This window comes from Sinohyriopsis cumingii, unplaced genomic scaffold (assembly GCF_028554795.1).
Source record: "Sinohyriopsis cumingii isolate HCF-2022 unplaced genomic scaffold, ASM2855479v2 utg002226l, whole genome shotgun sequence".
Taxonomy (NCBI): domain Eukaryota; kingdom Metazoa; phylum Mollusca; class Bivalvia; order Unionida; family Unionidae; genus Sinohyriopsis; species Sinohyriopsis cumingii.
In genome coordinates, this window is record NW_028316162.1 from 197,216 (window position 1) to 219,901 (window position 22,686).

A 22,686-nucleotide genomic window follows, 5' to 3' on the forward strand; every position below is an offset into this window, starting at 1 on the left:
TTGAATGAATGAAAACACTAAATGTAGAATACTTTGAAAAGTTCTACTAAGATATATAATCAACAGTATCTGCTAAATATTTTACAGAAAGCATTCTGCTAACTCTGATTTCTTGGCGCTTATGGAGGTTCACCTTTAACCTGTGAAAGTGCCATTGCACACCTGCTCATAATTCAGTAAATTATGGATGAAGCAGTCTATGATAGATTCAGAAAAAGGATCAATCTAAATTTAACTATTTAGAATAAAGTCTTACTTGTAAAATTATTTTTAGAAAAACAAAAACCAAACTGTTTTCACAGGTTGCCTTTATTGGGATCTCCAACTGGGCTTTGGATCCTGCTAAGATGAACCGTGGAATTCTAGTGCAGAGGGAGGTACCAGACTTGGAAGAACTCATGAACACTGCAGAGTTAGTATTTTTTGATAAAGAATAGATCATGAATTTGTGGTTTAATTTCATCAAGAATTCAAGAATTTAGTTTGTCCATGAAGCAATACAATCAAGTGCTTGTCTTGATGTAAATAATGATAGAGATGCACTAGAGTGATCAAAGTTTTCCAACTTCATCAGTTATTACAGGTTTTGTAAAATAATCTATTATCATTTAGTTGAAATGTAATACTGTTATTAACGCAAATTGTGGGACCCTCCAATTTTACAGACACCATGTTTTCAAAATTTGTAACAATTTGAAATAGTACAAACAATTTGTGGACACCAAACAAGTTTTTATTTTTGATGAAATGAAAAATAAATTCAAGATGTCCTTGTCTGAATTTGCTATAATTCCAAGTTAATACTTCTGACCAAGAATATCATTTATGAGCACTTTGTATTCTCGGTGAATAAATAATTTGAATAAATAATTTCACCCAAATCAAATACTAAACACAACAATGCAAATGATTCTGCATCAAGATCTTGCAGCAAGAATGAGTAATTTTCTCAAGTAAACAAAATTATTAAACCCTCGACATGACATAGGTCACAATTAGCATTTTCTGGAAATATTATGACTTGATGGAATTTTCCATTCAAGAAGATTCTGAGTTTGTCAACAAGATAAAGTCTGTTCCTAAAATTATAATAAAGAATATGTTAAATGTAATGGCCTTGCCTCAGACTTAGATAATGATCCTAATATAAAAATCCTAATGTTTAATCCACGCTCCTAAAGAAATATTAACTATGTATTATTTGTTTGCAGAAGAAAAAAACATCATTGTCTTTAGTCGGGTACAATATGATATCGATTTTTGGACAAGGTCAGGACCAAAATACAGTCATACATAACATTTAATCATGGAGATAAACTAACAAACAATGCAAATTAAATATACATAACACAGAACACCTTATACATTTCTCACTTTTGGTTTGTGGTCTATACATGTGCAGAATTTGGGATTATTTCATTATCTCAGCTCCAGATGTATTTGCATTGATGCCAGTGTGTTTAATGTTACACATCTCCTTCACTACTTAATACTTTGTAGGAGTGCTCTATTGATATGCAGAGTAAGGAATTGTTTGATCAGATCAGCTTGAGATGTGTGTGTATGACAATGTTAGTGTAATGTTGCACATCTCTTCTTAAAGTGGGGGGGGGGCAGGTCTCTGTATGCATAGTTAGCAATTATTGTATCATATCACCTGCACTTTGATGTGCATGTGTGTAAACCAGCATGTATAATGTTACACAACAGCTCAAATACTTAAATATATAAGACTTTACACATTGGGATATGATGGGGGTGGGGGGGCTTTTTTGATGTGCAATGTAGTTTATTAAGAATTGTGATCTATTCCCTTGTGTGGGTTTTAGGAAAGGGTGGATATCTGCTGCCATGAGGAGGGTAGAGATTACAGAAAAAAGTAAGGGTTAATGATGCGGTTTAGATACTTCTTGAAAAGAAATTTTATCAGATTCCCTTTCCAAACTCAAACCTTTACAAAACTGCAGATTTCGAAAATCTGTTGATATCTTTGATCTTATAGAACGATGATTTGGATTCTGTACTTTTGGCTCAGTTGAATTAATATTAAGACTTATGAAAAGGCAGATACAGCAGCCAAAGCTGCCCTGTAGTCATCCATTTCTGAATGGATGATTCCATATACTAATTTCAGATATAATTTAAATCAGTATGTCATTTATTCTTGATAAAATAAGTGGAATGAAAAGACCACAAACAAAGTCATAAGATCAATCCCAGTATTGGAAAGTTGCATCACTCATATAGAAAGAATCACAGAGATGAGGTTGTATTGTGCCTGTTATGTGTAGAACAAACATGTCTAACTCTGCATACCACAGGAAGGGTGTGTAACCTTGAACAGAGAGTTGATGCTTAAAAGCAGAACACATTCTTGTTGAGTGTATCCTGTGAAGCAGAAGATTCGTTTTTATGTGAGCTCAACTTGAAGAAACTTTATGATATACTGTGTGAGAAAAGTTTGGACATTTTGAGGGCTTGAGGTTAAATTTTGATCCTTTATTTTTAAGGCTTGTATATTTTTTTATCATTAGTTTTATCTTATGTACATTTTACAGAATTGTAACATTACATTTTATATTTTATCCTGTAGTCGTTTACATTTACATTTATTTGGAAAGATCAGTTTTAGCTTTTATTGTGCATTTTGACATTTAAGAGCCATTATTTTGCTGAGGCATCAGTGAATGTTTAGTAACATTCACATGGGTTTTTTAATTCAGTCTTTATTCTGAAATTAAATGACCATCCCTATTATGTAACCTGACAAGTCAAAAATTGATACAGTTGACCATATTTATAACATACACAGATTTGACAGATTTTATGAAGTAATGAGTTAAGTCAAAATTTTATTCTAAATTATTAAAATTATTTCAGTTATGTAACAAAATTTGCTTTACTACTATCACTGGTCCCATTTTGTTTCTGTTAGCTCATTCAAGTTTGCTGTAATAATTAGAAAATATGTCACTAATCTAATCTTGTTTATGATACACCACTCCCTCGATAACTTGCGCCCAGATAACTCGCGAATCCGCTTATAATGCGGTGTCAGGCATGGATCCCATTTTTTAAACCCGAAAATACCCCAAATATTTATCACTATTTCTTGAACTTGAAGAAATTCGCAATCAAAATTGGTAACGGAAACTTTGATGTCTCGCTCGTTTTATCGTTGAAAACGGTAGATAGGACCTGGAAATTTTATCGTTGAAAACGGTAGATAGGACCTGGAAATTTTAATCAACACTATGAAATATCAAATTTAAAAATAGCTCATACAATTTTTTACATTTTCTTTCCAAACGACATTCTTAGTACCCTGCAATTAACGATTTGTAAGGAAATTTCGATCAATGAAAATGTTACGCCGAGTGGAGGCAGAACTTTAATAAATAAATACAAATTAAATAATTTTTTTATCGATTGAAATGTGTGTTCTAGTTCCATCTTTTAGTTCCTTTTAAGTGTAATCATCATAAATGCAATGTGTCCTCTTGTAATTAAATGTAAAATGTGTCAATCTACCGTAACAGCTATGTCCGCGAGCGTTTCTCTGAGAACATAATTAAGTGCTGACCGTGTTTTGATAACTGAATAGCGGAAGTATTTGTTTTATTGTTGCACTGAATTAAAAGCTGGCCTCCTTTGTATTATCACATTACATATGTCTTTTGAATTAAAAAAAGGAGGTGGAATAAAGAAAAGTTAAAAGGCACAAAAATCTGACTAACTTAAAATCTAGCGGCCTCGGTTGCATGTCGGGTGAACTCACTTGATTTGATCAATCGAACACTGTAATAAACGTTATTGTGTATGTAACAGAAACTACCTTAAATTAACCAACTCTTTCATAACTGTGATCAAAGATAACAAGGCAGCCAAGCAAAATGAATACTTCGTAAAATATCGAGCTTGATTTCACCGATACGGACCATTGTGGGAAAGCGAGGTTCAGAGAATTCTTGAACTGGCATTTAGAGATATCCTCAGGGATGTTAAGAAATTTCATTATTACTTCCACTGAAATCACGACATTAACACTGTACTAACTGAACAATAAAAAAATTGAGTTTCGACGTAGATGTGTCACGAAAAAATGTCGCATGTTTTTGAAAAAAAGGAATCTTGTTTGGTGGTGTATCAACAGTTAGTCTAGTTCCCATATTATGGACTACTGATTTGGCAAGATACTATTACACACCACTACGGGAACCAGACTCATTAAGAAAACAAAAAGCAGTGATGTAATACACGCATTTTTCGCGTACACGTGATGGTTGTTCAAACCAGTTGGAATAATCTTTCACATGTTGGATATTTTGAGAAGAAAAAAAATGTTTTTTTAACAGAATAACGAACAACTTCATTAGAAAAAGTGCATTTTTAAAAATTATTATCGACGTGATTGTAAAATGAGGATTCAGTCATTCAGTCATTAAACAGCCCAGTTCCCTAACGTCGGCCCCCCCCCACGGTTTTCTCGATGTCAGAGCGATTTTTTTCCAATTTTTGGAGGTCCCTCAGTAAGTTGTGCGTTGTTTATAGTGCGGTCTATGTTTGTGGACCCCGTTGTATGTGAGTTATTGAGGGAGAGGTGTATGTAGTTCAGATTTCTTGCAATTGATTGAACAGATGTCGCTTGTCTTGTTTTGTTTATGATATGTGGTTCAAGTTGTCTGTAATAAAGAGAACAGATAGCACATGTCCCTTTTTGTTCATGATGTGCAGGTTCAAATTTCTGATAATGGTTAAAATGAATAACACTAGTGACTCTTTGTTAGCAGATATGTGGTTCAGATTTCCAGTAATAGATAGAGCAGATATCACTAGTCTCTTGTTTATCACGTAATTCAATTCAGCTGTAACAGATAGAACAGATACCACTCATCCATACTTGCTTGTGATATAGGGTTCAAGTTTCCTGAGTTTGTTAATTAATGATAGCACAGAAAATTGTGAAATACTTTTTCATACAAGGTTCACATTTTTACACTCAGATTAAAATGCTTTTTATTATTGATATGATATTTATAGAATTACCTATGTAATATATATATTTCTTTGTTACAGAGGGATCTGTGGCAGCAAGGATCATGTGTACAAGCATGTTAAGCCATTTATTAAACCCCTGGCAAAATCTTACCTGGAGCTGTTTGGAGAAGCCTCTGTCAAACTTAGGGAATTCTTTGGTCTTCGGGATTTCTATAGGTGTGCACAATATAGTGATCCATCAATGCATTTAATCCTAATCATACACATATCTTTGTTTACAAATATAACAGTGCATTAAAGGAATCAGCCCTAAACATTTTTGATAGTCACGATCTGACCCATTCTGAAACATACTCTGTCTTTGATATTGGAAAGTAATTACCCAGTAAAGTCAAAAGTTAGCTCAGAATTATTTAATCCTTTTAAACCTTAACAATTCAAACCATACCTTCCCCCGTTCCCACAAACTCATCAATATCAATGGCTAGTATAATGTTAAATCCATGCCATGCTTTGAATACATTTCTGAATCACATTAATATTAGAATGATACTCTGCTATGTCTTGAACCCAGTAATTGCTGAAAGATGACAATTTCATCTTTCCATCTATATTCCATATCAACAAATGGGACTAGAAACTCTTCCCAACTGTACCTTTTATTTCTCCTTACCACCCCTTAGTGACTATGTTTGTTTACCAGTTTATGCGATCACTTGTATGAGATACATCATGTCTAATACCTCTCACAGAATCGCAGTTAATCTTGTGGATTATTGACCTCCCATAGACAAAGTTGGTATAGTATTGCACATAAAGGTATTTGCACCTGTTGCAATCTTTATTCTGTGAAATTCGTAGATATTGATGTGAACATTGCAGTTGTGCACTTCATTGTTTTCTGACCTTGTGCTCTAACATGATATCAGCGGTGCTTGCAGTTGGTAGTTTATTCTTGCACACTGCATCAACTTTCACTTGTTTAAGCAAGAAGTATTGTTATTGTTATATTTGAACAATTTCAAATTGTTATTTTCCTGTTTTTTTATTGTTCTTTTCATTTCAGATAAATAATGACAATGAAATGCATTAAGTGCAAGACTTAATTTGACAGTGTGTTTCGCCTGCACAAAAGTTCTTGTTCTGTTGTTATTTCTTAATGTGAACACTTTCATGTTATTGCCTATATTTGATCATTCTTGTCATCAGATATTAAACAATGACATTGTTATGTGCCAAAGTCATGGTATGCATTGCATTGGCACAACGTTTATCAGCTTTAAACTTTGGTCCATGGTTTTGCAAAAGAAGCTTGAAAGACAAGTCGGAGCTTGAGCAGTAAAGGTGATGTAACTTTCATTTGTGACTTGGAGTTACAAAAAGGAGAAGACATCATTATAAACTGTCACACTGCAGACATCATAGTGATATGACTGAAAAATTGTTAAAGCTACGTTAAAAATCCAAATCACACACACACAAAAAGGGGTGTTCTTCCTTAGTGTCTGAGCTGCCCAATGGGCATAAGTCCCCTTCCATACTGGGGCTTGGCCCTAAGGCATGTAAGGCTTGGTGCATGAGTTACTTTTCAAAATGAGCTTATGGACACCAGCCAAGTCCATATAACACTGTTCTGGCTGCAATCCAGCCATGTCCAACTGGCCATACTCACCATCATTGACAGAGAATCCATCACCTCAGTGAGCTGTATGATCGGTCACACATGGTTATGCAGAGATGTTTGGGAACCCAGATAACCAATCTGTCCATTTCTCCACACAGACCAATCAAGCAGTTACAGAACCAACCATCCATCTGAAACTTGGGTCTTTGTCCAGCTCCCTACAGACAGCCCAACTGATAACCAGGTCATCAGTCCATCTGTTAACTATCTGGCCAGCATAATTACCAGCATTTTATACTGCCATGACAAACTGTGGCATTTGCCTTGTCACTGATGCAACCACAGGCATAAATCTTTACAACTTATGCCTTGAGGAGGGATTAAACAGTACACAGGGATGATGGCATGACTTCATCCCAACCCCCAGGGATGTTTTATTATGATTTTGGCAGAATACATGATAAAGACAACACCTACAGCGAGCACAGGATAACCGTGATGATCTACTGTGTGCCACTACTGTATTGGAGTATATAGAATACAGCTTTAAAGCAGTCATAAAAGAAATCCACCGACTTCCAATTGCCTAGCCCCGTCAGCTGCAAACTGTGCCATATTTGATCAAGGCTTCAATAGACTTCAGATTGAGAAAAGTTATCATAATGTCTTCTTCTGCTGTCTGTGAAGATTAAAGAAATTTCAGACCATCTGACTGATAAAATATAGGACCCAGGCAGTTGCAAAGCTTTCTTCACAGAAAGCAAACTACTGGCATCATTTTCTCCATGCCTTTATCTGATACATTGACTGACATGTAGCACTGAGCTGCCATCCTTTGACAAAATCATTGCATTGGTCAGTATGACCAGCCCTTTGTTTTACAAGGTGGATAAAAAAGTATGACAGTAAAACTAGAGCAACTGAGCTGACCATCCAGCAAACAATTAAGTTATTACATGATCAGCACTGGCTATCCATACCGATAAAAAATGCTTATCCTTTTTTCTGGCAAGCCATTTATTCATGGGTTACCCCTCAGGATTCCCTACTTCTATTTGAGACATGGCAGTGCCTCATCTGTGCTGCTGGAGATGTTTCATACAAACATGGATGTATGTCATGACGATGATAACTGATATAGTGGGTGTAAGAATACCTAAAATGCCTTAACATGCTCCGATCTGACAATGGAACAGACTAAGTATAGCTTTAAGGCAGCTGTTGGTGAAAGCTACAAGGTACTGCTGGCTTCTGATTGTCCACCACTACCGGCTGTGAGATAGACTTATAAGGTAAAGGCATCAGTAGACCAGAAAGATGAGTAGGAATTTCTTTCCTTCCATCTACTGCAATGGTCAGTAAAAATAAAGGAAATTTCTGATCATTGGTCAGAAGCATTATGGAACCTGGTGAATGCAAAATATTCTTTTTCGAAGTCAACTTCTGGCATCATTTTCAGCACACTGGATGCTGTTACCTATGAGCTTCCTATATTAGATAAGAAATTTGCAGCAATAAATACCATCAAATCAACAGAGCTGCCTCCCATTTTTTATGGCAAATGGTCTGACTGCTTCTACTAATTTATATTTGGTGAGAACATATGCCTGTCTTCACTAGTCATCACTCAAATCACACTGACAGCATACTGCAAAGACATTCAGGCTGAATCATTCTCATCCTCAAAGAGAGGTGATAATTGGCAAAGATTCTGGAAGCAAAATACTGTTCAGCAACAGCAGCAGTTTCATCCAGTCTAATTTTGGAAAACAATAGGCTCCTCAATATTAGACGAAGTTTGATAAGGGGGATAAGAAATCGGGTTTCTCTTTCCCATAGCCTCCAAACAACTGTTGGTGACTCACCGCCATAAGTGCTCACATACAGTTAACCAGTTTAAACCAGACATTCACTTTCATCAGCAATGGATTGACCATTCTTTGCAAAATATTTCAAATTGTTTCAGAGGGGCTCTGGATTTCATTTATCTAACCCCCTCCCCTTTCATATTATTGCTTCATATTGGCAGTTCCATCAGATTTGGTGAAGGCTTAAATCATGCAGGAGATCAGGTCATTACTCAACAAGAGGGTGGTGGATATCATTTGGAAAACAAATTCTCCAGGGTTTTATTCCAGGCTCGTTCTTGTGTCAAACAGCAATTGAAAACTCAGGCTGATCATCAACCTCAGCCACCTGATCAAATGTGGCACTGAATGAAGTTCAAGATGAAAATGTCTCATTCAATCAAACTTTCCAGAAAAGGGATGCATTTGCAACCTGTATTGATTTGACCAGTGCATATTTTTGCATCCTTATTCATCAAGCTTGATGCATATTCCTTTGGTTTGCCTACTAAAGAATTATATGTTTTGTACACTCACTTGGGTTTTCAGAAAAATGTAAATTACATCATCACCTGTACTGGTTGACTTCATTAGCAGTGATGGTGACAAACCTGGACAGTTTCCTCAAAAAACACATGGTAAGTTCTATTCTAAAAAAGGTTAGGAATGATTTCCTGTCCCATTTAGCCCTCATTTATAGTAAACGAAGAAAATTCAGATCTTGATCCTTCCCAATGTTTTGTCCATTCGGATATCCAATTTCAAATATCATCTTCCTCACATGTTACAGATTTTCAAGCTTACGTAGTTGATTTCCAACAAGGAGATAGTTTGCAACTCCTTGGCTTACTCAGTGCATAATAGATCTGAATCTTCTTGGCCTACTTTTCATGCACTCCATGTAGATGGTCCTGTTTGCTACAAGTGCCACTTTTCAAGTTGACTCGATTACAAAGTCAAGATCACAACCGAAGTAGTAGTATTCCTGTGTCAGTGGTGCATTTAAGGTTGGCTCATAGCAGGAATCCCAACCAGAATTCTATATATGCCATTTCATTTGATTGGGGAGCCCATCTCTTGCCATGTTTTGATATGTTCACTGGCTTGTAGGGTCCAGAGGCATTACCCCATCATATAAACTTTCTGTGTCCAAACGTTCAACCACCTGTCCTCATTGTGGGAAGCAGAAACAGACAAAGTAGGTGATTGCTGAGTGGGAGTAAAGTATGGTGGTGGATTATCTCTTCAGGCCATTACAGTAATCATGAAGACTGACTCCGATCCATCCTGAAACGTGCTGGCAGTCCAAGAAAGCATCTCAAAGGCCCTGAAAATACTAATAAATCACAAGGCAGCAGGCCCAGATAGCACTCCACCTGAAACTCTTAAAAACTGATATTGAACAGACAACATAAATGATGCACCAGCTATGCCTTAAAATCGGGGAGAGTGAACAAGCTCCTAAAGATTGGAAGAACTTGGTTACAGGTAATTCTGACTCTATTTAAAAATCGGCAAGAAATTATGCTGCTCTCCATTCCAAGCAAATGTATCACCAAAATCATTTTGGACACACTGAAAAATTTTGTTTAAGCACAACAGAAAATAACAGACAGCTTCCACAAAGATAAATTCTGCACAGACCACACCACTACACTGCATAATTATAACTGAACAATCCTAGGAATGGCATCACCCTCTGTGTGAACCTTGTTGACTTTGATATGGTCTTTGATAATGTGTATGGTGAAGTAATCTGAATGCTGATGCACCATTACAGAATCCAAGGGAAGTTCATATCTTTAATAGAGTATTTATAGGACAATTCCACTTGGCAGGCAATTCACAAACAGCACTCTTCTAAGTAAGAACTGACTTCACACATGGATGCCTCCTTTCACCAGTGATCTTGATGGTGATAAACTGATAATGAAGACAACCACTATGGACAAGCAAACTGAAATACAATGGCACATGACAAAATAGTCTGAGGGCTTGGACTGTGCATATGACCTGTGCCTCCTGTCCTACAAACATCTGCTCATACAGGCCAAGACAAGCTGCTGGACAAAAGACACAGAAAAGACTGGACTTCACATACTTGCTGGGAAAACATTAGTAATGAAAATCAACAAAAAGCAGCTCAACAAAATACAACATGGTGAACTAGAGGTTTTGGGAAAGCGAGACATTCATTTAACACTTTGAAAAAAGCATCAAGCACATAATCTCTTTCTAAAAAGGACAAGATCCAGTTGTTCAACACATGTGAAGAGTGCCCTGTTCTATGGCTCAGAGGCCTGGAGTGTGACTTAGACAACCCACAACACACTGCAGCCCTTTGTGAACAGCTGCATCTACTGCCTTCTTAACATCCAATGGCCAGAGAGGATTTGTAACACTGACTTGTGGGAAACCACCATCTAAATATCTATCTACAAAAGGAGATAGGGGTGGATCAGGCATACACTGCGAAAGCTGCCAAGCAACATCTCTAAGCATACCCATGGCAAGAGAAAGGATGGCAGACCAAGGAAGATCTGGGACAAGTCTGTTGAGGAAGAGGTCAAGGCTGCCAGAATAACATGGGACACACCAGAGAGAACAGCCAAGAACCAGGTCCACTGTAAAAGGTATAGTCAATGCCCTATGCTCCCACAAGGGCAGAGAGACATAAGAAGATCAGCCTTCTAGAAATGAAGGCAGTAATCAAGCCCTTTCATGTCTGGATGGACCGACTTGGCAAGAAGTAGTTCTGATCATGTCAGAAAATTTGTCGTGTGGTGGTGGCCTACTTCCTCACACAGTGGAGGCCACATCACCCAATGTTTGCATTCTAGTTTTACACTAGTGTTACCTGCTAATATCCAGGCAAATTCTATCAAGAAAGGACCAAATCCATCATAAAGAATGGTCCTGTCCTTGATAGATCTTTTTAGATTTTGCATGGTTTGGGGGCATCAGATGATAGACCTTTCTGTGACAAAGTGGAATTACAAGCTGCCCAACATTGTCTTCCCAGTCCCAGACCCAGAATCATGGGCTGAGGACATAGTTGGAAGGGATTTGGGGTCTGTCCCTACTCCATGCCATGCCCACCAGAGCAGCCCCTCTCTTTTGATCAAGATGGGGAAAGAGGGTATGACTACACATGCCCTAACATCATGACTACTGTGGCTAATACATTTGGTTATACTCTGAGATCAAATACGCCTCATGAAAATTTCAGCTCCTGAAGTAAGAGCTATCTCTGCATGCCTTGTATTTATTTTGAACTTGGTTATTTGAGACATATTAGGCAGTTGACAGGCATGTAAGTCAAGCTTTCTCAAGCTTCTGTCTGTGCAGAGACACGAGCTGAACTTGGTATGTCCAATGGCCACAGTCCAGACCTTTCACCAGAATGGTCTAAAGTAAGCACAGTCTTTTTATGTGCATATAACAAACAACTTTTTAATTGGATTCACCAGTGATTTACTGAGAAAAGAAAGTGATTGCTTCCCTGTGTCACTTACATGGTGAATGTCAATGGTGCTGTTTTTATTTTTATTTTATCTTGATTTTGTTATTAGGAGTGCAATTTATCCACTTACTGGGAAGAGTACCTATTACCTCCAGGATGACCGTCATCTTCTCCTATTACCTCTTCTCCCAATGTTATTGTGATTGGGGAATGTACTAAATGGACAAAGCACATTTGTTTTGTAAATTATTTTTCACTGAGAAAGCTTACCCAATCAGATTACTATTAAACCCCCCCCCCCCCCACACACACACCTCCATGCAAATGTGAGCATCCCCATCAATCTATCACTCCAGCAAAACAGGTAAACAATAATAATCACCCAGTGGTACAGTAAAACCTGTCTCGAGAGACAGCTGCTATAAGAGACCACCTGTTTAGAGAGATCAGGATCTCCATGCACAGATTTATTGATTATATAGTGTTATGACATGTTATGAGAGACCAACTGTCTTGAGGGACCATTATTTTTTGGCAGAAGAAGTGGTCTTTCAAGACAGCTTCTAATGTAATAAGGGAAGGGTTGGGAAGAGTTTCTTCCCTTTGTCTATGTAGAATTTGGACAGGAAAGATAAAGTTTTGGTCTTTAAGGGATTGCAGGATTAAACAGGTAACAATATTTTCCAAGCGTTAACGTTTTTGGGTAAGTATTGTTTGAGAAACATAATTTATGAAAAGAAAATAGCTTTTGAGGAGACTTATTTTAACTGATTTGTTAAATTATTGTTTAGTCCAAAATACTTCTCTTATAAATGTTGAAGATCATTTGAGCATATTAAATAATGGTACAAACACATAATACTGTTATACAGCAACAATATGGTTTGACTTTTAAGTCTTCAATCTTGTCCTTACGCTAAAAACAATAAAAATAATAAACATTTTTTGTACCAGAAAATTGGAAATACTATGGTTTTCTTTATCATAAATTTAGACAAATCCAAAAATTGCTGATTTGACAAGAAAGTAGAAAGCTTGATATAAAAGAATACAAATTACTAAACATGTAATTTTGTCATAAACTTCACAAATTCTAGGATTGGGTTGCCATGTCAAGTGACTGTCATCCCATGCATGCTGTAATAAAGCTTATTATATGCTCATTTTTTTCCCTGTTAACTTTACATTGTCGGAATCGTTCAGTATTCCCCGATACTGAACATGCACAACAATGCACATGTAGCATTCACGTGAATAAAGGAACTACTTTCTATTGTAAACAAACAATGACGCAGACACCAGCACTTTTGATTTGTAAACAAATTATATATACTTGCTTAAGATGCTCTTTACGTTGTGGTTATTTAAATTTGTTTCTGAATGAACTAAAACATGTTTTGTGGACTGCAAAAAAAAAAAAAAAGCTGTTTTGGCACATTCCGCGTTGATACAATGTTACGGATTTAGGCTAGCTATATTATATAAAAGACAGACAATTATGTCCTTGCAAATAACATACAAGTGACAAGGAATATACTGTATTCTTTATCTGGTGATAAGAATGGCAAAATAAAATATACTTACAGTTTTACATCCTGAATTTCCTCAAAATGTTTTTTCTTAATTCTGCAAATCCAAATTGCATGAGCCATGTCATAGGTTTTCAATCTGGATTACACATTTCGAAAGTGTGCTGTAATTTCAATGATAAGTGCAATTGCATCCTCCTTACTGCACTCAAAATGAAATACACATTAAATTCCATAGCGTCTTTTTGAAAACTGCAATTGAAAGACTTCATATTTTCCCACGTTATGATTTCAAACATTCAATGACAGAAACACAAACACATTTGCAGACGTAAACACGCTTCTCCCGTGCCACTTCAATACGATGTATTTCATGTATAATTTGCACAGATAAATCCAGTCCAAAATCACAAACCTTCATCGAATCGAAACAAAAAACCAAAATAGTCATTGCAATGCGCATTCATTCACAATATGACTGCAAATTTCAATTTTAACTAGACACGCCATTTTCTTTCGAAAGTTATGTCGAGCGCGTGACTAATTTCAAATTTATCTGGGCGGAGCTATGTGCGCATTAATAATGATGTAATTTTGTAATGTCAAATCTGCGCTTGTGTATTTAGTTTGGAATATGGCATTCATTCATTTACGTTGTTTCTTATAGTGTATTTTGTTTATATAATTAAACCTTAGGTAGAATAAAAAAATGAGCATATAATAAAAAGGTTACTGCATTTGTATGGGAAAATATGAACTCGTTTTGTCGGAAGGATATACTGCACTCACAAGTTCATGCAGTATTCATTCCAAAAACTCATTCATATTTTCCCATACAAATGCTGTAACCTATAAATACCTAATACCTTTTCAGTGTTTACAAAAGTAAACTAATAAGGAATGCAACAGCTAAATGTTTAATTTAAAAAGGTCTTCCATCAATCTAAAACTAGTCTCTCTCTTTTGCAGTGAACTCAGTCTTCTGAAAGTTGGTTATTTTTTTGTTTCTTTTTTCAAAACTGCTAATGCAACTTGTGGATTACTTATCATATATTATTCATATTTCAGCCTAATGAAGATGATTTACTCCTTTGTGGAACAAACCAACAAACCCCCAACATGGCACCAGCTTCTTCATTCCATAAAGAGGAATTTTGGGGGACTTGACACCATCAAATCTGTTGACACATTTGCAAAGAGACTTACCATGGTTGACCGTGATGCAGAGGTTTGCAATGAAATTTAGCTTGTTCTGTCTCCATGTAGAGTTATTTCTGAAATAACATATTCATACTGATGGCAAAGGCACAGGATTTTGCATGCATTGTTCTTGAGATTCAGCCTGTATAGAATCCTGCAAAATATTTTCTCAGCTTTAATCTTACCAGGCCATAAGGTTAAGTGCATTTATAGTAGCATCTTGTGTCTGTCAACAATTGCTATTTTAAGCTTTTAAAAAAAAACACTGAACCATTTTTTTACCTAATGCTTTTTACATAATATTGCAGAGAGCAGCCTGCAGTGAATTGCTTTTAAATCTATGCAAATGATGCCTATCTGCCCTTAAATATGTTCTCCATTACTAAATATAAACAAATATTTAAACAACTTCTGAAAAACTGCTAAAACTAATTTTAATTAAATTTGGAAGAAGGTATTCTGGCATAAAGTCCTTTCAGATTAATGCCATTGATGAAGATACACCTTCAGATATGACCACCGTTGGTAAATATTGAAAAACCCATTCATTTTCTAATTGCTATTTTTAACTTATTCTCAAAATCCAATAGACTAATTTCCACCAAACTTCTCACAGAACATCCTGGTACACAAAGCCGTTCAGATATTTTCAAATGATGTCTCTCCACAACCAAATCATGCCACTACAGTACCCACTTATGTTGACATCATTTATGTTGACAAGCCATCAATGGCAACAGAAATACAAAGTCCCAGTCCCATGGTCTGTTATTGCTACCAAATATGTTATGCTGATGTCAATGTCAAGATAAAAAATAACTGTACATGTCGACAGAAGCCCTCAGTCCCAACTTAAACAAATTCTTTATTTTCTTCTTGTTTATCTTGACAAGCCAGCAGTTATTTGTTGTTTCCACAGGCTTTAATACTTCTGTTGCTGAGGGCATATGTTTGTTTTTGCAACGACTTTAAGATGTAGCATGTGGACCCATCATAAACACAAGCCAATTGCAATCTTTTATTAAACATTGCACTCTTCATCAAAACAAGTCAGTTACAATCTTTTATTAAAAAAATTGCACCCTTCATCAAAACAAATCAGTTACAATCTTTTAATAAAAACAAAGCACCCTTCAAGAAAATAAGCCAGCTACAATCTTTTATAAAAACATTGCACCCTTCATGAAAACATGCCAGTTACAATCTTTTATAAAAAAAATTGCACCCTTCATCAAAACAAATCAGTTAAAATCTTTTATAAAAACGAAGCACCCTTCATGAAAACAAGCTAGCTAAAAAAAAGATTAGTAAAACAATCCAACCTTCATTAAATGAAGTCATACCAAATATGTGTAATGGCAGTGAAATCTGATCCATTGATGCGTTTTCGAAGATTGTCAGAAATTGAAACAAATTAATTGTGCCATCCAAGTTTTGTTTTCTGTTGGAAAAAAGTAACTTTAAGCTTATGATGGCTAATGCTAAAAGGATATCATTTTAATTAACATAAATTTTAATTAAATTCCATTTTAATTTAATGTGTTGAATATCCTATTGATAATCTTAATTACATGTATTACTCTTTTCTGGAATTGTGAGTGTTTTACAAAAGTACAAGTTTTATTCTTAATTAATTCAAAACTGGGTGACATTTTTTTTCATTTCCCTTGGAGTAACCTCTTTCCCTTGGCAGAGTCATTAAGTTTGTCTTTGTTGTCTCAGACAGCCCAAGATCTAGACCAATTTATGTATATGCAGCAATGTGCTGCTGGCATGTTGGTTGACAGTGGATTGTACCATATAGTGTAATGTAACACAAATGTAAGTTGTCAATATACAAGTGTTTTTCAAACTGGTTTTGTCTTTTGCCTTCATTTAATGAAATTTTCAATGGTTTATTTTCACAAAATGTAGATAATAATAATAATAATAATGAGGACTTTGTATAGCGGCTAATCTTTAGAAGCTCTAAGTGCTTTACAACATTAGACAACTCCTATAAGATAAAAAACATATGTAATGATATGATTACAAAAACAAACACCATGAAATTAGAAAACAAAAAAAACATGCTGAGAATATTTAAGGTAGGAAACATTATTAGGTCTTTAAGTTTGTTCTTGCAGTCAAAATAAGTGAGTTTTGAGAGCACTCTTGAATGGGATCACTGTATCTTTGTGTCTAAGTTCAGTGGGCAATTCATTCCACGTTGCTGAGCCCTTGTATGCAAAAGAACACTGTCCATATGACTTTGTTTTCATAGTGGGAATAATGAGTATACGATTGTCAGAAGAGGAGCATAAGTATCTTGCTGGTGTGTACACATGGGTGAGGTCGGATAGGTATGTTGGACTAGAGTCCGTCAGTGAAATGTAGCACAGAGAACAGATCTTAAACACTGATGAAAAATTACCCCTTACCGACTAATTTCACTTGTATATGCTAAATTTATATTTTCATACACACACACCCCATAACACGGATCTCAACAGCCGCTTTTGTCGACAATATTACCCCAGACTCAAAGATGTCAAGATAAATGGGTAGTACTCTATTACTAAATATAGAAAACCTTTAAGTGATGACTTATTCAAAATAGTCGAACAAAATTTGATAATATGGACATAAAGCATCCTTTCATGAACTTAGATGTTCTGAGTTTGTACAAATGATGACAATCTGCCTTTAGATATGGACCCATTGCTAGCAATAGGATAACCTTTAAATGACTTCTTTTCCTAAACCACAGAGTAAAATTTGACCAAACATGACAAAAGTATCCTGGCATAAATGCTTTAATTTTATACAGGTGATGCTGATCTATCATCAAATATTGTCCTTGGTACTAAAACTACAAAACATTTCAGTGACTTCCACAAAACCGCTGTGAACAGAATTTAACACAACTTGACAGAAAATATCCTGTCATGAAAACATTTCTTATTTATACTTATTATTCAGATTTGGCAACCATTAATAAAAATAGAAAAACCTTTAAATTACTTTTTCTCCAAAACTACTTAACAAAATTTGCATATATACCAACTATTAAATTTTTGGCATAATCATTATGCTTTATTACACCTAATTATATCTGACACTTGCCTGTATATGGATTATGATTTTATGGTACATTAAAAAATAAATTGAAAATAAAGCAGTAATTTTCATTGTTATCTCTATAATCACACTCATCATTTAAATTTGAGAATACTCAAGGAAAAGAAGACTGCTGTGTGAGAACAGTGTAAAAGCACATTAGTCAGTCCAAGACCTACATGTACTTTCCATATCATTTTTCTACTTATAGTAACTGTATATTGCACATTATTAAAATAAATAAAAGACAGGTTTCTTCAGTTTGAAACTTAGTTACTAAGATTCATTTTATTTGCCCTGTAAGTGCCTCAGGATCCCATGAGATGGAATTGGTCACGTGATGAGTCAGTGAACGGTCGAGCATCAAGGAGTCAGTGTTTTTCTCGTTTTAAATTTTCGCAATTCCAGTAATTTACAATTCAGCTTTCATGCAAATTTGAAATTAGCGCAGGGCAGAAACTTCCTCTACCATTTTAAAGGTCTTATACAGTCATAACTGTACCGTACTTTATTTTTTCATTGTTTTTGAGTGTCGTCTCTTGCACAGCTTTGCACAATGGCGGAATCGGGACAAAGCCAAAGGTAACCTGTCAATACGGGGCATGGACTATTGCAAAAAATATTGCCAAATAGAGCCAAGCAGCATTTAGCTGATAATGCAAAGATTTCTCCATCACGGTTGCAACAAAACGCAATGATTCCCAAGGGGGAACAACTATGCAAAATGATGGCCTTGTAGTGGCATCAAAATCAAGGAGAAATCCTATATCTACAGATAAGGAGACTACGCCATTACCGACAACCAGTTTGTCACGTGACTGAAATCTCGAGAGAGTCAGTGACAGAAAACGTGACATCTGCACAACAATAGCGGTGCCCAGATGACAGTCTTATTGAATGGCAAGCGACACGTAATCAAGTGATGTGGGACTGTCAGCTTGAATTATTGACAAATTTGTCAGCTACAGTAACTTTGAAGTCACAAGTTGACAGTCTTAAAAAAACCCATGGCTGATATACCGGGATTTCATGGACCTGCATGGAAATGTGTACGGACAGAAACAGTTTAGCATAACAAGGAAAGTGATCTTTCTAACACTGGCCTTCAAACCTTAGTAACATCACCACCAAATTTACCTTCAGAAACTGAAGGAAATGACATCCTGAAAGAACTCTCCAACTTTTATGAAGTGCATGAACCTTGTAGGCCACCCATTCAGGAGAGCTTGGTCAAAGTTGTGAATGCAGGATTCAGGGCCCAAATAGCACAGGATAAATTTAAGGACTTGACCGAAAAATATTTAAAGCCTCAAAATTGCCAGAATTTAAGTGTTCCTAAAGTAAATCCCAAAATTTGGGCAAAAATGAACAAAGCTACAAAACAAATGGATGCCAAGCTCCTTTCAAGGAACTGTTGCTAAAGCTATTGTTCCCCTTCTCAGGCTCATGGATGAATTACCACATAAGTTAGATGGTACACCTCCAAATGTAAATAAACTGCTTGCAGATGCTGGTGATGTATTGCGGATGCTTTCATCTGCATTTTGTGAAATGTCTTTTAAGAGGAAAGAACTGATCAAGCCGAATCTCCATTATAGTTATCAGTCTCTCTGTGCACCCCAAAATAAGGTAACTGACCTCCTGTTTGGAGATAATATGTCTACAAAAGTTAAAAATATTGCAGATGCTCAGCAGATAGGGAACAGAGCGTCTGGAAAGTTTCAGGCTTCAAATACTGGAAGATACTCAAATTATAAAGGTGCTCAAGCAGGACCCAAGTCTTTTTTAATCAAGATGGGGGCCAGGTCCCAGCCCTGTCAATGGCAACCATACCAATGGGACCACAGAACCTCAAAAAGAGGAGACCTTACAACCCCCATCAAGATTTTTGAACAGAGGCAGTATTGCATCTTCCACAAAAACTGTAAGTAGCAGTTTTCCCTTTCACGAGAGCACATTTTCTATCCCAGCCTTATATAATATGACAGAAAATTTTTTGCTGGTAAAATTAGTCGGTGTGCTAAAAAATGGCAGAAAATAAAATCTGATGCATGGATTTTATCTAATCTGAAAGGTTATAGACTTGAACTCGATAGCAGCCCAGTCCAACCTTGTATTCCAAAACAGAAAATTCTCTGACAAAGAATCCACTGTAATTACAACTGAAATTGATAAACTGCTGAAAAAGGGAGTATTGGAGAGAATAAACTTTGCCTGTGTAAAGTACTTGTCTAACATTTTTACTAGAGAAAAGCATGATGGGAGTATCCGGGTTATTCTTAACCTGCGTGCTTTCAATGTACATGTGGTACATCACCATTTTAAAATGGACACATTAAAAACAGCACTGACCATGGTTTGCAAAGATTATTATTTTGCTTCTATTGACCTGGAAGATGCATATTACTCTCTTCCAGTTGGCATTGTAAATATTTATGCTTTCACTGGAAAGGACCATTTTATCAGTACACCTTTTTACCAAATGGACTGGCATCTGCACCACGAGTATACACCAAAATAATGAAGCCTGTTTTTTCATCCTTGCGTAAGACAGGTCATCTCAATGTTGTCTATTTGGATGATAGTCTGCTTCTAGGTTCAACATACTTAGAGTGTCAAAACAATGTGTACCATACTGCTGCATTATTGGACAATTTAGGATTTACAATACACCCAACTACATCCATATTGCAGCCTACACAAACTAGCTATCAGCTTTGTGGGATTTCTCATGAATTCAGTAAATATGATAATTAGATTGACTGAGGGAAAGGCACAGGCATTGATTGAGTTTTGTGACACATTGTTGAAGCAGAAACATTTGACTATTCGTGAATTAGCACAATTAATAGGCACAATGGTTGCTAGTGAGCCAGGCTTAGAATATGCCCCTCTCTACTACAGACCTTTGGAAGGGGAGAAAAACAGATTACTGAAAAAGCATAAGGGCAATTATGATGCATCAATTTCTCTTTCCAGCAATGCTAAAGATTAAATTAAATGGTGGATCCAAAATGTTAAAATCAGTTGTAAGCCTATTTGCAGAGGTAACCCAGACATTAATATTAAAAGTGACAGTTCTCTTAACAGATGGGGAGGGGTAAATGAGACAGTGTTAAAACTGGTGGTTGCTGGAGTATTACTGAGATAATGAGCCACTTCATTGTTCTAGAATTGCAGGCCTGCTTCTGACATTAAATTCTCTTTGTGGATACAGCTATAACTTGCACATTAGGATCTTCATGGATAATATTGTAGCTGTTGCCTACATTAACGAAATGGGAGGTAGGAAGAGATTACTAGATCAAATGGCCCGCGATATTTGGTTTTGGTTTATATAAAGACAGATTTGGTTGAGTGCTTTCCATCTTCCTGGGAAGAATAATGTAGAAGCAGATCACCTATCTAGGAATTTCAATGATGATGCAAAGTGGATGTTAAACAAAGCAATCTTTAATAAAATACATGCAATATTTGGACAGTTTGATATTGATATGTTTGCCTCAAGATTGAATCATCAAATTCATAAATACGTGTCATATAGACCAGACCCACGTGCGTAGGCCATTGATGCTTTCTCTATGATGTGGTTAGACCTAATTTTATATATGTTCCCACCTTTCAGCCTGGTGGGACGTGTTCTTCAGAAGATAGTAGACAACTCTGCAGAAGTGGTTCTTGTAGCACCATTGTAGACAACACGTTCCTGGTTTCCCTGCCTTTTGCAACAAATTGCTCAGCAATCGTACATTCTCCACAGATTTGCTTCCTGTTGACCTTGCCTCAGGATCCACTCAAGGAATGTCAACTGCGGAAAACCTGGCTAGCTGTATTTCAAATAACAGGACAAGCTGCCAGTGTCATACTTGACTCAAGGAGAGAATCTACAAGGAAACAATATTGGACACATCTCCAGAAATGGTTGCACTTTTCAGTTGGGAGACATATTGATCCCCTTGATCCACCTTTAAATTTGGTCCTGGCTTTCCTGACAGAGCTGATTGACTCTGGTTTAGGTTACAGCTCCATCAACACTGCCAGATCTGCTATATCTAGTTTAGTTAAGTTGAGTAGTAATGGTGACCTAGGTAATAATGTGCTCATAAAAAGATTTTTGAGAGAACTTTTTCTATGTAGGCCATGTTTGCCAAGATATGGCATAACCTGGGATGTGAGAACTGTGCTTCAGCATCTGGAAAAATTATTTCCCTTGGGGACAAACAGGCTTTGTCAATGTGACTCATGGATGTTATATTATGGAAAAAATCAGAGCAGAGAGACCTTTTTAAACTTCAAAGCTTGGCAGATCAGAAAAAGGACAAATCAACAGCACTTGAAAAATCTGAAAAGAAGAATATGAGTGGTGTAATACAGCTTGTAGACTGAGCACATTGTTATGCTGCTAATTGTAGAATTAGTGGACCTGACTCTATGACCATTCAGCAAATGTTAGACATGTAGGCTAGTTAAAGTGAGTGTCATGTATAAATAAATTGTCAGTATCATACCGATCAGCTCTCAAGGAGGGGTGAAAAAAATCTAAATTTTTGGGGTCATTCCATGCCTACCGCGGAATTTCATAACAGTTCCTGATTTTTGCAGAGAACTCTGATTATAACATTTTGTACATCAATTTTCATTTCTCCTATAAGAAAACTACATAGATATCTCATATGCACTCCACAGAAGCCATGTTCTGTTTTATCACCTGTAAATATTGTTGTGACAAATCAATTATCACATAACAAAGAAATTTTTCTTAAGTAAATACATGTTGAATGTTAAGTTTAAACATTATTCATGTCAATTTATGATTTTTTTACCATATAACAATACTAAAATAAGAAAATAAACTGCAACAAACAGTAAACCGCAACAATAAAATTGTCAGCAGTTAGTTTCAATCCCAAGAATGATCACTGAGAA

General features: G+C 36.1%; 1 protein-coding gene across 1 annotated transcript in view; it reads left to right on the forward strand.

The window, feature by feature from the left end:
- The window catches only part of LOC149770911 (E3 ubiquitin-protein ligase rnf213-alpha-like), a 512,819-nt gene that overhangs the window by 187,102 nt on the left and 303,031 nt on the right, over positions 1-22,686 (forward strand). Inside the window, exons 28-30 of the mRNA XM_089948996.1 lie at positions 303-412; positions 5,077-5,214; positions 14,530-14,689. Of these exons, the coding sequence (XP_089805122.1) occupies positions 303-412; positions 5,077-5,214; positions 14,530-14,689 (408 nt within the window). The remainder of the gene's footprint in view (positions 1-302; positions 413-5,076; positions 5,215-14,529; positions 14,690-22,686) is intronic.